This window comes from Alligator mississippiensis, chromosome 6 (genome assembly GCF_030867095.1).
Source record: "Alligator mississippiensis isolate rAllMis1 chromosome 6, rAllMis1, whole genome shotgun sequence".
Taxonomy (NCBI): Eukaryota; Metazoa; Chordata; order Crocodylia; family Alligatoridae; genus Alligator; species Alligator mississippiensis.
This window is the reverse complement of record NC_081829.1, coordinates 89549623-89568180: the sequence shown is the minus strand read 5'-3', so window position 1 is coordinate 89568180 and position 18558 is coordinate 89549623. Positions and strand designations below refer to the sequence as shown.

The window sequence follows — 18558 nt, the reverse complement described above, 5'->3', positions numbered from 1 at the left end:
TACTGGGAGTATTGCCAGAAGTGTAGCAATACAGGAAATGCCAGAAGTACAAGAATATGAAAAGTTTTTTTATATAATCTTGAGTAATGTGTTAAAAAATAGCCTCTTATTATACAGATTTCTTAACCTATGACTTCAGTCCTCAGTCTAGCTACATGACTGTGGCTAGCTACAACCTGTGTGAATGGATTCTCGTGTCCACTTGGAGCCATGCTGTAACCAGTGCAACTCCATGTGAGCACCGGGTTCTGTTTGATAGGGGTCAAAGGCTGCAGCTCTAAGACTTCAGATTATTCAAAGGGATGCCAGTTGTTTGAAAGTAAGTGAATGTGAACAAATATTAACAGCAGCTTTGAATGTGACTACTGTTCAGAAACTCTGAAAAATGATTTACAATAAATTGTTATATATATAAAAAGATATATTGCCATCACATTGCCATCCACTACTAATATATATTATTTGCTATACATACAAATATACTAATAAATATATATTAGTAGTGGATGGCAATGTGAACAACAGAGACCACAAGATGATTGAGTTTAAGATCCTGAGGAAAGGAAGGAAAAAGAGCAGCAGAGTAAGGACTCTGGACTTCAGAAAAGCAGATTTTGACTCAGGGAACTGATGGGCAGCATCTCCTGGGAGGCCAGTCTGAGGGTTAAAGGAATCCAGGACAGCTGGTTGTATTTTAAAGAAACCTTAATGAGGGCTCAGGAACAAACCATGCCAACACATAGGAAGACTAGCAAGTACGGCAGAACACCAGCTTGCCTTAGCAGGGAGCTCTTCAGTGAGGTAAAACAAAAAAAGGAAGGTTATAAGAAGTGGAAACTTGGACAAACAACTAGGGAGGAGGTATATGACGGTTGCTCAGGCATGCAGTGATGAAATCAGGGAGGCCAAAGAGCAACTGGAGTTGCAACTAGCAAGAATGTGATGAATAATAAGAAGGGTATATCAGCAACAAGAGGGGGATCAGGGAAAGTGTGAGTCCCTTACTGAATGGGGGAGGCAACCTGGTGACAGATGAGGAGGAAAAGCCTGAAGTACTCAATGCCTTTTTCACTTCAGTCTTCATAAAGAAGGTCAGCTCCCAGACTACTGCACCTGGCAGCACAGTCTGGGGAGGAGGTGAGCAGTCAACAGTGATGAAAGAAAAGGACAGGGACTATTTAGAAAAGCTGGATGTGTACAAGTCCACGGGGCCAGATGCAATGCACCCAAGGCTGCTGAGGGAGTTGGTCAATGTGACTGCAGAGCTGCTGGCCACTATCTTTGAAAACTCAGGGCAATTGGGAGAGGTCCTGGATGACTAGAAAAGGACAAATATAGCGCCCGTCTTTAAGAAAGGGAAGGAGGATCCAGGGAACTACAGACCAGTCAACTTCACTTCAGCCCCTGGAAAAATCATGGGGCAGATCTTCAAAAAATCCATTTCTAAACACTTGGAGGGGAAGAAGGTGATTAGGAACAGTCAGCATGGATTCACCAGGGGCAAGTCATGCCTGACCAACACGATTGCCTTATATCACGATGAAGTACCTTGATGAGGTGACTGGTTCTGTGGATCCAGGGATCACAGTGGATGTGATATAACTTGACTTTAGCAAGGCTTTTGATACAGTTTCCCACAACATTCTTGCAAGCTATCTACGGAAGTGTGGGTTGGATGAATGGACTGTAAGATGGATACAAAACTGGCTGGATCATCAGGCTCAAAGGGTAGTTAATCAATGGCTCGATGTCTAGTTGGCAGCTGGTATCAAGTGGAGTGCCCCAGGGGTCAGTCCTGGGGCCACTTTTGTTCAGTATCTTCATCAATGACCTGGAAGATGAGATGGAGAGAGCACCCTCAGCAAGTCTACAGATGATACCAAGCTAGGGGAACAGTAGAAATGCTGGAGGGTAAGTCTAGGATTCAGAGAGACTTTGACAAATTGGAGGATTGGACCAAAAGAAACCTTAGCCGTTAAACTTCTTTGCAACAAGGGCATGCTGTTGGCTCATATTCAGCTTATTGCCCATTGTAACCCTCAGGTCTTATTATGCTGAGCTGCTGCTTAGGAGGTTCAATAAGGACAGGTGCAAAGACCTGCACTTAGGATGAAACAATCCCACGCACCAGTGCAGGCTGGGGGCTGACTGGCCGGGCAGAAACGCTGCAGAAAAGGTCCTGGGGATTACAATGGACAATAAGCTGAATATAAGCCAGCAGTGTACCCTTTTGCCAAGAAAACTAAAGACCATCCTGGGCTGCATTGGTAGGAGTGTTGCCAGTAGGTCATGGGAAGTGATTCTTCCGCTTTACTCAGCACTGATGAGGCCACATCTGGAGTACTGTGTCCAGTTTTGGGCCACCCACTACAGAAAAGACGTAGACAAACTGGAGAGAGTCCAGCAGAGACCAACAAAAATGGTGAGGGGGCTGGGGCTCATGACTTATGGGGAGAGGCTGAGGGAACTGGGTTTATTTAGTCTGGAGGAGAGAAGACTGAGGGGGAATTTAATAGCAGCCTTCAATTACCTGAAGGAAGGGTTCAGAGAGGATGGAGTTGGGCTGGTCTCAGTGGTGGCAGATGACAGAACAAGGAACAATGGTCTCAGGTTGCAGCAAGGGAAGTTTAGGTTAGAGATTAGGAAAAACTCTCTCACTAGGAGGGTAGTAAATTGATGGAGCAGGTTACCTACGGAGGTTGTAGAAGTTCCATCCTTGGAGGTTTTAAGACCTGGTTAAGCAAAGCCTTGTCTGGAATGATCTAGTTGGGGACAGTCCTGCTTTCAGCAACGGGTTGGATTAGATGACATCCTGAGGTCCCTTCTAATCCTAGTTTTCTAAGATTCTAGAAATATAATTTATGTTTTGCTATGGTTCAATACCTCTTGGTTCACTTTTTACACTTCACTGAATTTTGACAGTGAAGCAGAGGTATGGGCAAATGCATACTTGTAGCAGCTTCAAAAAGGGAAGAACTGCTGCTGATCAGGCACTTCATCCAGAATGAAAGTGGAGGTGATTGAACTGACTTGTATACAGGGTCATACATGTACAATTACACTGTAACAGGTGCTGCAAGTTCCCAAGCAGCAGCTCCCCTTCCCACATATATATTGGAGAGAGTCCAGAGGAGGGCAACAAAAATGGTGAGGGGACTGGGGCCCATGACTTATGGTGAGAGGCTGAGGGAACTGGGCTTACTTATAGGCCTGTGCGAATAGGGAAGTATTCGATTCAGATTTGGATTCAGACAATTTGGATGACAGTCGTTCAATTCGGAGATTTGGATCACTGTCCTGAATCGATTCGGCTGAATCAGCTTTGGAAGATTGGGAGCTGATTTGGAGTGATTTGGTGATTTGAATTGGCCGGAGAGAGGCAGGCACAGCAAGGCGGCTGCAGGTTCTCGCACGGCTCCAACAACTGTGCCTGCCTCTCCCTGGGTGGGGGGAGCTGTGGGAGAAGCCCCCACGCCTGCCCTGCCCGGCCCCAGCCCCCACCACCCCCGCCTACTCCTGGCACATAAAAAAAAAATTTAAAAACAAAAATGCCCTGCACTCACTGGCTGTAGCAGGGGCTGTGGGTCCTCCTGGCAGAGCAAATCCCCCGCCCAGACCTGCCCCCCGATGGATGCCCTGACCAGCCCTAGCATCCCAGCAATTTAAAAAAATGCCCTGCACTCACCAGCTATAGGAGTGGTGATTGGGAACTCTGGGTGCTCGTGGCAGAGCCCCTTCGTGCAGCGCGAGGCAATGGGGATCGCCTCCCCTGCCTGGCACCTATGCGGCAGCTGCCCCATGGCATGGGTGCAGCATGGCTTGGCAGAGTGCCGCACACTGTCTGGGAGCTGGAGCAGCTGGGGCTGAGCGCAGCCAGGCTCCGGCTGACACATGGAGCCGCCCTACTTATTTAGTCTGAGAAGACAAGACCGAGGGGGAATTTAGTAACAGCCTTCAACTATCTGAAAGGTGGTTCCAAGGAGCAATGGTCTCAACTACCTGACAAACAAACAAAAACACCCTCAGATTTTATTTATATATAGATATAGATCTATATATATAGAGAGAGAGAGAGAAATTTATTTTTATTTATTAATATTTTATATAATATATATATATTATATATACACACACATGCGCGTGTGTATACAGATATATAAATATATCTACCTATAAATATATATATTGATATTTATAACTATAGATATCTATAACTATATACATAGCATATAGCTTCGACTGCATGTCATTTTATCTGGGGATATGCCAGTACTCTTACACTGATCAAATAAGACAGAACAAAGTTCCAAACCCAGAGCACTATTAAAAAATAGCCTAGCTCTGTATTTCCATGCTGCTTATCTCAGAGAGGTAAGGCCTTTTGAAGCAATAATCTTTGCATCATCCAGCATACAGAAGCAAATAACTGCTGTATGTCAGAAGGGAAAGCTAAATCAAAGGTACGAAATCTGAAAGAAATTTAGTAAAATGTAGGGTATACTAAGTGATGCTTGGTAATTCTATATTGGTTTTTAGGACATAAAAGTTATACAGGCTTCATGGCAAACAAACATATAGGAAAAAAGGTAATAAAACAGCAGGTACTATATAGCTTCAGGAGAGTTAGAGGCAGAGAAAAATTGCAGTATTCACTTGCAGGAGACCAGTCAGTGTGATGTGCAAGTTCAGGTTTCCCAAGAACAAAATATTTACAACCAGCTAACATTATCCTGTGCAGAATTTTAAAACATGTAATCTTAAGATAAATATTCAGTACTTAATAAATACAGGCAACACTTACCTTCCATTTAGCTAATGAGCTGAATGTACATAAATGCACCTGGATGGAATTTAGAGTGTGTGTGGTGGAGGGGAGGGGGGCAGGGAGGGACTGTTTTTGGTTTTAATTTCTAAAAGGCTTCAGGGGGCTTTGGATCAGATCTTAAAGGCCTGAAACCGCAGCTCTCCCTTTGCCATCTTCTCACAGTGGAGGCCAGCAGAGATATTCTAGCTCTCTGCCCCATAATATTAAAAAATAGAGGGGCGGGGAGGGAACACACAGGAGAAATGAGCTGCTAGCAGGCTGCATACAAAATCCCTTTGACTCTATAAAAATAAAATAATTTTTTTTTAAAAAATCACTCATTTTCTTCATCCATATTAGCCCAAAGCTACTGGCTCTAAGATTATTCTGCAAAAGCCACCTCTGTCCTGAGGATCTGAGGCCAACATGTATAAGAAGTGTTGAGGAGTTGATTTTTATATCCCTTTTACTGATCATTTCTGGTTCAGGGCAGGTGGCTAGCTTGATCTGTGTTGCTATCATTGCATATATAATGTATGGTGAAGATGCTTGGATAGGTGCATTAAGGTAGATTACGTAAACCTCAAATCTGCTTTGTTTATAATTACTTGATTAATCGGTTTGTTAAGGGTTTGTCAACTGAACTGATAAACATGTGTTTATGAAAAGTCACACATGCCAAATTAAATCTGATATGTTTCCTGAACATAACAAGAGGTTCTCTAGACAATGGAAATATGATAATATAAACTTCACTAAAACATATGATATAGTGCCACATTCAAAATGATTAAACTGGAGAAAATGGTGACTAATACAACTTTCTATAAATTGGGTGAGAAACCAAATAACAAGGAGACAATTGGGTTAGACTGAAGGAAGAACTATAAGGCTGGATGGGGTTACTGACAGTCCCTCAAAGGATGATTGGACACAGATTTTATTTAATATTCTTATTAGTGACCTTGGCACAAAAAAAGGAGGAATTGAGAGACATTGTCAATACAGAGGAGGACTGGAATATCATACAGGAAGAAATGGGTGCCTTGAGGACTGGAATAAAAGCAACAGGATGAAACCTAATAGCACAATGCAAGGTCATGCCTGGGGCGGGGGGACAAACAACAAGAATTTCTAAGAGTTCATCAGTTGGAAATACCACACCAGGGGTAAGACTCAGTGTATAAACTGAAGACAGAACTGAGTCACAAATATGAAGCAGCTAAAACACAGACAAATGGAAATCTACAGGATGTCTCAAGAGAAATGTCTTCTATAGGGACATGAAGTGGCGATGCTATTGTACTAGGCACAGGTGACGGCTCACTGGAACACTGCATATACTTCTGGTCACCTATTTTCAAGGAAAATTAATTTGAGCTGGAAAATGTACAGAAAAGTGCTACTAGGATCATCAAGGGTTATGAGAGGAGCCTAAGAGAGCTCGGCTTTGTTTAGGTGATCAAAACAAAGGCTGAGAAGCGATATGGCTGTTCCCAACTGATACTTCAGATAAAGGAGAAGGGCTATTTAAACTAAAGAACAGTGTTGGTATGAAATAAATAGGTACAAACTGGACAGGAATAAATGAAGACTGGAAATTAGACGGTTTCTACCCACCAGAACAGCAAGGTTCTGAGACAACTTTCTAGTAGGAGCAGTATGGGGAAACCATCTGATCACTTTATGAATGAGATGATATGATGTGGCTGTATGAAGTAGAGCTGATGATGACAGAGGCTCTTTGTTCCTATATAGATGACTGATGATCTGATGTTGAAAATCTTATTTGTACTGATTTAAATACCAAGCTGAATATGAACTAGCAAGGCTGTTATTTGCTGTGTCCACCAGCAAAATATATTAGGTTTTGGGGTGCTAAATCTTCTATGTTCCATCATGTAGATAGAATCCTTGTGGCTCATTAAAAAAAAAATGCTCTGTTGCTCGGCTGTGGGTAGCAGGGCTTCTGGTTCTAAAATCACAAGCTTCTGCTGCCTTAATGTAGAGGCACAGCTCTGTTGAGCCAAACAGTCATTAACTCATGAACCTCTATAATGGCCCCATCAATATTAGAAAGAAAAGAAGCAAATCGGAATCACACTGGGTTACACTTAACAGCTTCCCCTCTACCTCCCAGACCCAAGTTCATTCTTGACCTTTTGAGGACCCTTGACCCACAATGATTTCTTCTGTTTTTATGACCTGCTGTATAACTCTTTTCTTATATGAAGGTCTTGAACACATAGGCCAAAGCAAAGGTCTAGCTGGGAATCTGAACATCTACACCAGAACATACTCTCTGCTTTTCAGAATCTTGCAAATGAGATATGCCCTCCAATACAATCTGATGGCTAACCTTGTGGGCACACTGATTTCATAGGAAGTCTAGTTAAAAAAAAGACAGCCAAAAAAATTAGCTCCTAGGAAATGAAAATCTCTTTCTGCCTACATCACGTGTTCAAATCTACCAAACATTTCAAACTGGACTTAAAACATTCCTTTGGTTCACAACACTTAAGTGCAAGGCCTCCAAATTACTACAAGCACTGCAATACTTGAATCCATTAAAAAAAAAGTCTTCCCCAGCTGTTTTTAATGGAAAAAAAATGCTTGGAAAATATACACTCAAGATTCAAAAGCAGAATGCAAATATAGAAAGATGACAATTTTTTAAAACAACTTGTGATTTTAAGCCAATATTATGATTTTAAAGGTTTTAGGATTGACAATACTACAAGAAAGTAGAATCAGGATTTCCATGGGAGGCAATATTGGAACTATGGTGAAAGGGATTCTGTTATAATATACTGGAGATTATTTTCCTCTTTGTATTTTCACAATGTACGAGAAGCAAGAATTTCTTATGATATCTTTATAGTTGGAAGAGCTGTTAAATAAGCTTCCAGGCACCAAATGCCTTCTTCAAAGCACCTGATGGAAAAGCAGGGGACCTGAAGAAGGGGTTTGAGAGCCATAAGCTTTTCTAACAGCTCTCCCAACTATTCAGGTGGTCCAATAAACAATAGCACAAAAAATCCTTGCCTCTAGTACATGTCCAGGATCACCACATTTACAATACTCCAACCCCGCTATTTTCATAAAACACCAAAATCTGAGGTTTTACGTCTTTTCCCTCTCAGCAGGTGAAAGCAGAATTTTCAGCCTGAAGTTTTCATCAGTTGTGGGTCTGCTCTGAAGACATGCAGCAAACTGCAGCCGTAATTCACATATCTGAACAAACACTGTATTTGTATGTCTTCAGTGGGGTTCACATATTTTATGAGTATGCTAAAATTTAAGGTTTTTTAAAAAAACTAAATAAATAAGAAGTTCCTCCTTGCCAAACCCATCCTCTGGAAATATGTTCAAATTTTATAGCTGTCTGAGCCGTCACAATTTAAATGCAGAACTTACACAAGGAAATGAGGAGTGTAACTGAATTTAATAAACATCAGAAATACATTACACTTCTGCAATGCTCCCCCCGCAACGATTCCATAGCACTATGTAATACCTGTTAAATTGTGCAAACATGCCTGTGAAGTATTATTCCATAATTTATTATGGAAATTGTGGGGCTTACCCAAGATTATAAAAAGGGATTGGTAAGAGGGCTGGGACCTAAACAAAGATCATACGCTTTAGGCACAAAGCCTGCTTGCATCTCTTTCATGCTTTTAAATTAAAATTTAATCTCAAGGCCCATGTTTGGAGTAGCTCTTTCATCTGCAGAACTTCTTTTGAACTACCAACCTCTTGTGCAAATGACTCTGCTTGTTTCCGGAGGTTCTTCTCCAAGTCGAAGTTTACCTGGAGCTCTTCATATTCTTCTACTGCCATCACAGACACTAAGAAAGAAAAAGATTACATGAAGAAATCAGCAACAATACACAGTAGGATAAATGAACAAGGATACAGCTTGTTTACAGGCCAGGATTGTTCAAAGTATTTATCTTAATAGAATAGTCATTTTTACATTTCTACAGACCTGTATTTGGTCCTCACCAGCCTTAATATTTTGATTCAATTTTTACCATTTTCTCTCCTAAGCTTCCTCCCCAAACTGGGATTGCACTATTCTCTTCTGATCGTGAACTGCTGGATGGTGTTCCTATGAACTGTTGATTAACTTAATTCTATCCCACAACAGGCTACATTTCATGGTGATAGAAATGATATACATGAATAATTTCTGTATTTTTAAAAGTACGTGCACATGTGTACACATTAGACCTGTGCGAAGTGGCAAGTATTCACTTCAGATTTGAATTCAACCGATTCAGAAGACAGTGATTCGATTCAGAGATTCAAATCACTGTCCCAATTTGATTTGGCCAAATCAAATCCGAAAGATTTGGCGCCACTTCAGAGATTCGGCCATAGACTGAACAGGCAGCTGACAGCTGCCTCCAGCTGGTAAGTCTGTTGGGGTTGGGGGAAAGGGGAGGGAAGGGGCATGCGAGGGGGAGGGATTGGGGCTGGGGCTGGGACAAGCTGCCCAGCTGGGATGGGAGGGCACGTTACTCGGGAAGGGGGGTGTGGGATGTGGGTGCGGCAGAGCTCGGAGCGGGGGCTATGCCCTGCTGCCACTTGCCCAGTCGGGGGCGGGGGGGAAGGGGGGGGGATGCAGGCGTCGCTCACTCCAGGTGGAAGACAACAAGCAGCAGCAAGACACAGCCCCCGCTCCCAGTGCTGCCATGCCCACACCCCGCACTCCCCCCTCCCCACCCCCGCACCAGCTGGGCAGCTTGTCCCAGCCCCAGCCCCAATCCCTCCCTCCCCCACCCCTCTTCCCCAACCCCAACAGACTTACTAGCTGGAGGCAGCTGTGTCACCTGCCTGTTTAGTCTATGGCTGAATTGCCGAATCTTTTTCCGAACTGATTCAGATACTTCAAATCGATTCCGAGCTTTTAAGTGGTCTCCTGATTCAATTTGGATTCGGCGATTCAGTCCCCAAATCAGGCCGAATCTCCTCCGAATCAAATCGGCTACCAAAGCTTCACACAGCCCTAGTACAACTCCACACCATGCACACATTTACATCCCATACTTCGTAATGTTTGGAAAGTACTTTGGGATGCAACTTGTTTAATAAAGATGGGACATTATTGCTACTACTGATGTCATGAACACTGGAAATATTTGGTGCAAAGTTGGTTGCTATCATTCTGAATTTTGGGAACTGACATGTCCTTCCATATTTCCAGCATGTCTTATTAATGGATTAAAACCCTTCTCCACATCATAAACACTGTTCCTCTAAGCATCTCTGCCCATCAATCCAGGTTTTATCATGGCACCCGTCACTGTAATATCCAAGCTAAAATCAAACCATAAAAGCCGGTGGCAGAAATCCTTTCCTCAGTTTTTATTAAGCTAATGGAAGCTGGCTGCTTCGGAGTTCCTTTCTTTTTCCCCCTGCACTCCAGTCTTGCAAAACTGTTGGTTGGAAATATTAATGCATGAAAGATTAAAAACAGAAAAAGCAAAAAAAACTCAAGAATTTTTTTTACTTATTTGTCACCTGAACAAGAGCCCTAGTATGCTGAGTGCTGTACAGACACGCAAGAGGACAGGATCCCTGTCCACAAGAAGTGGTTTTGTGTTCAACTGAAGCAAGGGTAAAAAAAAGTAAAAGAATAATTAGCACCGACAATATAGTACTTTTATCAGTTTATGGAAGAGCATTAATCATCTTTAAACACCCTTCTGAGAGAAAAGAACTGGTCTTCAGCTTACAGAGAGGATAGTGCACAATACTGTGTGATACTAAGATCACCCGGCCAACCAAGGCAGGGCTTGGACTCCAATCCATTTTTTACACTATGGGGTGTAAGAGGCAGAGGTCAGTCTTTGCCAACCAATCCTATCCTGGGCCAGTTCCTATCCTATCATGCCCTATCCTGGGCCAGTTCCCTTAACCTGCTCTACAGGTTGCTGTTTCAGTCATTATATAAGTGCTGCAATTGGTCAAAGTTGAACTACCTTTGCGTTGGGGTTGTCAAACCTGGGTTTGTTCTGGGAACCTATTGGCCAGCATTTTCAAAGCATAATTAAGGTAAATACACCTTATCTGTACTACTTGTGCAGCTGTGAGTGGTTAGGCCTGCTCTGAGCTTATGACTCAAAACTGTTCATCTCCAAACATCCAGTAGAGGCATCAATGCCCAAAGCTGCTCTAACTTCTCTTGGTTACACTTGTTTTTCCATTACGCCTACCCATAAAGGAATACATTCAGGACACTGCTACTAAGGGTTTGTAGCTGGAGTAAGCTTTCAAAAATTTCTTCATTATCACAGGGGTTGTTCCAAGGATGGCTGAGAATTAGCAATTCTTACTCTATGTTCTCTTTTGGGGCAATATACTGTGTTCTTTCTAGGATTCCAATTTAGTATCTCCATCCTCTCTAATACACCATCACAACTACAATAATCAGGAGCAAGTAGCTATGTCATTTGGCTTGCTAACGCTCAAGCCAAGCTACTGTGTGTTGCTTGTCACCCCTTTGGAAATGCTCTCTGAAGTGCACAACAGTGCCATGCACTATGCATTGGAAAATATTGTGCACCTTGTAGATTAGATTTGACACACCTGGACTCTACAACAATAAGGAGAAGTTAACAGATTTGTGGTAGGAGGTTTAGGGAAATACAATAACTGGAACAAGAAACTGGGCTTTGCTGCTGGATAACTCCTGCATAGGTTATCTTATTACTATTTCCATTTGATAGGATAAGTTGGTGTATCTCAGTTGTACAGCAACTAAAAAGGGGGCAATATGCAGCTGCTTCAAACTGGAAACATCCCTAATGAAAGCCCTGAGACTCAGAAGTCAAAGTTTCCTCCCTGCTCATCTGTTACACCAAGAGGTTGGTAATCTGCTACTGGCCTGTATCAGTAGCTAAATTCCTAGCACACTGTCCTGGCCACTATATAGAGTGAAGTCAAGGATCTGCCCACTTCCTATCCACTTACTCCAGGAAGTGAATAAGCAAATGTACAGTGACTATATCCATTGTCAAGCCCAGACTCAGCTTGTGGGTAACCAGCACTGGGATACAAATTGGGTCCATTCCCAATATGCATATATTGTTCCAGGCAAAATCTAGCCCTATTGGTCTAAAACAGGGGTAGGCAACCCCCAGCACATGTGCCAGAGTGTGGCACATGAAGGCATTTTGCTTGGCATGCATGCCTTGGGGCAGATGGTGGGGAAGGGGCTGGGGCTGTGCTGCCTTGTAGCTCCCCCATCACCTGCCCCTGGCACACCAACATCCTACAAGTCAAGGTTGTGGGTGTTTTTGGCACTCTGCCCAAAAACATTGCTGATCCCGGTCTAAAACATCCCATCCATGTTAGGGGCTCTTCTGAAGGCTGCATGCTTTAGAAGGCAGCATCTTTCCAAAGGTTCCTACAGACCAATAACTTGTAAAGGGTCACTTTATATCCGAGACCACAGAAAACTCCAGAAATTAACAGCAATACAATTCATCCTCCATATGTCATAGTGCCTATGCAGATGAAACTAGCACAGAGGAGGCAGGTGCAGTGCAGGCTTCCTTGCACCTTTTGCCCACATACCTCAATCTTGGACAGCAAATGAAAGCAATAGACCCTTAAAGAACCGCTCTTAACAACAGCTTGCATACATTGAACTCTCAATGCACTTCAGCTCATATTGTTTGAGGATTAGTTTCCAGACTTCCATGCACCATCCTCAGTCTCTTTGGAGATGAGTCAAGCAGTTGTTAAAGCAAAACCCTGGAAGGGTCACTATGATGTGGATTAAGGTTTAAGGCAATTCATTAGCCTTCACCATAATTTATTGACCTTACCTTTCCAGCACTCTGTAACAGAAGAACATGCTATAAAACTGGTACCATTATCAATATTCAGCAGTGCTTTTCTAGTTCAAATGCAGTGTGTAGATAAGCCAGCCTATGATCAAATTATTTTTTTACCTGCCTATATATTCTTCTGAAAACAGCACAGGCTTTTCAAGTGACGGGCCATTTCCACTCTCAATACATCAGCACTCAAATTAATATCTGTAATACACTGTCATGTTTGATCCCTGCTTGCCTGTTGCTGCAATGCTGGTATTGCTCTGCTGATATTCAACCACTCCATAAGATACTGTAAGTACCTAATTTGAATATGGGTGGAAGGATTACTTGTTTGATTGTGCACAGGAAGATATGCCAAAAATGTGTGAGAAGTGGCTACTTTACCTGCCACCACATACTAACACGGGTTTCTTCGGCACAGTCTGCCTACTCGGACTATTATGCTGCTAATGATGTTAAAGCCTTCACACTGACTAACGCTCAAGCAGCAGAGCCACCTGCAAAGGTCAGGAAAATGCACAACCCGTGAACGACTCCACAGCATGAGCTGATGTTTCCAAACTCAATGCTGAGCTGGATTCATTTAAGAGCAAAAAAGCAAAGTGGGGGGAAGCATTTCCTGCAAAATGTGCAAGGCACCAGGAGAATTCTGAATGCTGATGAGATGTGCTTCTTCCAAAGCAGCAACATTTTAAGCCACCCTACGTGGTATGATGAAGTCCCAGCTACTTTTCAGAAAGCATGCTTCTTTTGAGGTGTCAGCATGCCAGTAGAGGGGATCAAATTAGCTGTTCCTTTCTGAGGCCAACAGAACATTTTACAAGAGCGCCTTGACCTTTGAAATGCACTTCACTGCTTAGTCTGCAACAGCCTCGGTTTGAAGATTTCGGAGCAATGTTGCAAGACTGATCTGTTTTCCCATGGGAGCTAGCAGCATATGATAGTGGAAAAATGATTTGGAGAAGACTGAAGGGGAAGAAAAGGCAGAAGCTGAGGAAGACAGGTGCATGAAAGGGGCTAAACAAAAACCTTTGACGGATTATTTAACTCCCTCATAGTCATTTCATTTTTTGTAATCAGAAATGGTGCATTAAGCGTTCATTTGTATAACCAGACCATTTTGATAATACTGCAAGCCAGGATGTGTTCAGTTTGTACTCAGATTTTTTTCTTACAATCTGTACTCATATGGTTCTTTTCTACATTATAAATGATGTCAAAAATCATTCTTTACCCTGCCTCAAAAATGGCATGCAAAATACACCTCGTGAGAAGTTGAAACTACTGATTATTAGTCACTCATGGATTAGTCATCATTACCCCTGGTGAATAAATAAACCAGATTTTACTGTATTTGAAATTCTTAACAGCATCTAAGTAAAGAGGACGGCTGATCTTGTGGTTAAGAAACTAGACTAAGATTCACAAGATGGAGGTTCAATTTCCACCTCTGTCATTGTTGTCCACCTAGACAATGGGAGCGCTAAATCCCCCTTTTTTCCAGGCTTCACCTGGCTTATCCATTTGAAGAATCAGGCTTCTAGATAAAGGACTGTCATTTACTATGTATTGGTAACTAGTTTAGCCCTAATAAGTGTTCAAAGCCTGTAGTGTTCAAAGTGTTCAAAGCCTAATAAGTGTTCAAAGCCTGCTATTATAACAGAAGGCATATATCACAAAACAACATCAACAAAAGCTCTGAAGATTGTCTGAAGATAACACAGTAACCTGGGAAGCAGGCATTACAGAGGACACTGACCTCTGTTACATTTTTCCAACAGTTTCCGCTGTTTATGGACTTCTGATGTCAGAACAGCTTTTTCTTCTTTTACTTTATTTACCTGAAAAGATGTAAACAGATACAGTCATTGATGGTATTAAATTTATAATGCATCTTAACAACCGTGAAGTCGTGTTCTTGTGATAGTGGTGTTCTGATAGGGATATAAGGGATCTTTACCTCACTTATATATGCTGCCCTAGCTCAGATCAAATTGTTCTAAACCCATGGACTGGATCCAGACTGCAAAGAAGGTAGGTCCAGGCCAGCACAGTACAGGGGATCAGATGGCAGGTGCCCATCTCCTCCACACAGCCCCGACCCTGCAGCCCTCCCTGCTGCCTACACTTAGCTTTGTTGCAGAGGGGCTGGGGACTGGCAACAAGGGTAAGTGCAAGGGTCTTGGGTGCTCCAGGAGGCAGACATGTGCAGCCTGCAGCAGGGGTGGATCACAAACTCTGGCCTAGGTATAAACTGATATGCAGTGTTACTAGGAAGCCAAATGGTTTATTTGATAAAGATATTTCTACACCCAAGTATTCATGTGCTTTTGCCACACATTATGCTTTCTCTCTTAGAGGAGACATCGGGGGATTCCACTGCCCATCGTCATGACCCATATCACTTACGGCTACAGACACATCTTTGAGGTCTGAACCTGGAAGAGTGCAGGGCAGCTAGCTAATCCTCTCTAATGACTGAGCTAGGCTGCCAGTTAGCAGGGGCAAGGGTTTGGTTTCTGTTTAATGTCTAAGAGTTGTCAGCTGTGTCATGCTCTACATAAGTGGAGCACAGACAGGAAGTTGGGATTTACATCAGTACCTGGCTTACGCCATTTTTCAAGCTGGAATAAACTTCACTGGTTCAAAAAGCCATTTTACCTGCTTAATAATCATTGTGGGTAACTCTGAACGGTTCAAATTAGGGCATACCCAGGGAAGTACCACCATTTGGTTTCACCAATGGTGAAACCAACAATTCTCAAGCATTAGTCTACAAACATGAATCCTCTCCGGGGCGTCCAAAGAGAACCAGCTTCTCTCCGGAGTGGGGAGGGTTTACTATGGTCCCTGAAAGGACCAGTCTCTTACAACACAGTTACCTGTGATAGCAGGTCCCAGGTCTTAAGTGGTTCACAGCATGAAAAGGTTGGCAAACCTTTGGTTTATAAAGTATGTGATTAACTCCACCACTGTCTGTTTTTAACCAAGATGATACAGGCAGTATGGAACATGCTAATGCAGTCTCGCCTTCCATGCTACAATACATACTTCTTCAATTACTTCTACAAGTTTGCATCTCAGGTTTTCCAGCTCAATGGCTAAGGTCTTCTTTTCCTCATGACCAGACATAATTTGATCTCGCAGCTCTACAATTTTCAGGAGGAAAAGAAATATTTTTCATCTTAACTTACAACAACAACAGCAGCAGCACAATCCTACAAGGATATAATCGAATGTGAAACACACTGGCTACATAGATGAAACAATTGTAGTCAAGGTTCCTAAATTATTGAGAATGCAGTAGTTAGGTGTCATATAGCAGACCTACTACACGGCTACGGTTTCAGATTTGTTCTATCAAGGTGACCGCCCTCATCCAATCCTTTTGTCTTCACTTTATTTGCATTTTACTGAACTCATTTCCTGCAAGGCTCTTGTGGGCCCAATCCTGCCAGATACGGCACTCGTAGCCCTTTCTCAGGAATTGTTCACATCCCCCAGGATCCAGAACCATGGCAGCAGGAAAACATTTTTAATGGTTTGCCTTTAAAACAAATTAAAGCACTTTAATTCCTTTTGGATCATACGACAGATATATACAAACAACAGGCAATTAATACTTTGGGAGATTTCAATGAAAAGGCCCTCCCAGAAGAGCTACCAATTTATGTCCCTGGTGACATTATTTGAACTGAGTCACAATATAACCTTTACCAATACAAGAGCTCATTCTAGTAATTTCCCCTCCGAATTTTTGTTTCTTAATTATCAAAATATGAAGTAAAGTAATTCAGAATGGAATAAACATCTTTGATTCCAGTTACTTATTACTGGGAAAGCAGTTTCCATACATAATGGAAGAATATCAAAGTTTAGGTAAAAATAATTGCTTAGCGTTTTCTAAAAAAAGGCAAAAATAGGGAATGATTAGTAGACACTGGTTTTCATTGACCCCTCTCACTCACTCACCTGCCCTTCATTTTTTCATCCCCATTATGTTTCATACCCATTAAAGTTTCTTGAATTCACCAATATTTGCTTCCAAAACTGTTCCTGGGCAACTGCAGACTGCAGGCATTAGATATACTGGATATTTATAAATTTATTCTCACACACACACACATACATATACATATACACATACACACACACACACACTGGATATTGCATATTAGGAATAGTGAGTAAAATTGGTTAAAGTCTCTAGAAATGTTGGGTTTTTCAAACTTTTCTTAGTTCATATAGTGTCCTCAACTTTACTCTCCCTGAAAATTTCAGCAAATAAAGACGACAAACAAATGAAAACTTATGTCCATTGTCAGACTATTTCAGTGAGGCTTTTAGGCACAAACCTGCTTCCGAATAAAATTAACAGAAAATTGGTTGCTGATGTCACCAGGAGCAGGACTAAGTCCAGCCCACTAGTATACATGTGCAATTCAAAGGTGAGAGGAAATTTCTGCACCCAGGTAGTTGTGTACATTTGCCACACGTTGTTTTTCTCTCCTAAACACAATTGTGCACATTCTGGTCTGTCTTATGCTGGTTTCAGTTTTCTCTAATTTTGGCCTGGAGACACAAATTCCACCCCATCCTCAGCTGTCTGCCTGGGGGTGTGATAAGCTCCCCAGTAGGGGCATCCCACCCCCCAACCCCAACTGGGGGAGCAAGTGCGTACCCCCTCTCTCCCCCAGCAAGGTGAGAGCGCACTCCCCCAGCAAGGTCTGCCCAGTACATGGGGAAAGCACTCCCTGTGGGGCTTTTTGCCTCCTGCAGCTCGAGCCATCCACTTTTGACCCACTCCTTGCCCAGCCATCCACTTCTGAGGGGTAGGGCAAGAGGGCAGGGTGTGGGAACACACCGACCCCCCTCTTCCCCTGCACTGCCCCACCCCCAGCCAAGGTCTGCCTGGTGCATGGGGGGAAAGCTCCCACTGGGGGGCTTTTTGCCACCCCCCTCAGCTTGATCTGGGCTGGGATTGCCCTAGCCCCACTCCTTCCCTAGCCATCTGCCTCTGAGCAGACAGCTGGAGGGAGTGGGGCTGGGGCAATCCTAGCCTGGCTTGAGCTGCGGGAAGGTGAAAGGCCCCCCACCAGTGGGTGCTTTCCCCCATCACACTTGGCAGACCCCAGCTGGGGGGAAGGAGGGATGCACTCCCAACCCTGCAGCTCGCCCCCCCCACCCTAACCCTAACCCCCCCCACCTCTCAGAGGCAGCTGGGGAAAGGGCAGGGGTAGGGTGATCCCAGCCCAGGTCTAAGTTAGGAGCAGGTGAGAAGACCCCCAGTGGGAGCTTTCCCCCCCACCCTGCAGACCCCAGCTGCCAACAGGCCTGGGCTGCCTCTGAGCTGGGTTCAGCAGCCTTACGCAGCCTCGCCATGCGGTGGGGGGTGCACTGGCCTGGGCCAGCGCAGGTTTCTGCTCGTCTTGGCCATCCAAAGGCTGAACATCAATTCAGTTCATTACCGGTTCATTCTACGCAGCTTAGAAAAAACTGCAACCAAAAATATGATAAAAACAATCGATTTTGCCTCGGGTTTTTTGAAGCTCCGTGCTTAGCCTTAAAAAAATACAATCGGTGTGACATCTATTCAGTTAAAAAACCAAAGCCTGAGTGTCAAACACAGCTGAAGGTACTAAGTGTCAGACTCCCCCCCTCCTATGCCCACCCCAATAACAAGAGTGGCTTTACAATCACACATTCACTCTCCTTCCAGGGAAAACCCTGAAACCAACTATGCACAAGGCACCGTGAAATGCAGCTCCCCCCTCAAGTAATCAGAACTCTTGGGGAGATGACATCTTTTATTACACCACTAGATAGTTGCAAAAAAAAAAAAAATCCTTATTTGCAAGTGTTCGGGCACACGTGCCCTTCCTCAGACATAAAAGAGTGCAA

The 18558-nt window shown here is 43.3% G+C and overlaps 1 protein-coding gene and 1 long non-coding RNA gene across 4 annotated transcripts in view; one reads left to right on the top strand and one right to left on the bottom strand.

Annotated features, from left to right (window-relative positions):
- Positions 1 to 18558, bottom strand: part of SHTN1 (shootin 1) — a 98293-nt gene that overhangs the window by 43847 nt on the left and 35888 nt on the right. For all 3 annotated transcript variants that reach the window (XM_059730096.1, XM_059730094.1, XM_059730095.1), the window contains 3 exons: positions 15709 to 15806; positions 14417 to 14498; positions 8561 to 8655 (listed from right to left, as the gene is read on the bottom strand). In XM_059730096.1, the coding sequence (XP_059586079.1) occupies positions 8561 to 8655; positions 14417 to 14498; positions 15709 to 15806 (275 nt within the window). The remainder of the gene's footprint in view (positions 1 to 8560; positions 8656 to 14416; positions 14499 to 15708; positions 15807 to 18558) is intronic.
- LOC109282812 (uncharacterized) lies at positions 956 to 15310 on the top strand. The gene is made up of 2 exons (XR_002089826.2): positions 956 to 1911; positions 15016 to 15310. It is a non-coding gene; the product is annotated as an uncharacterized LOC109282812 (long non-coding RNA).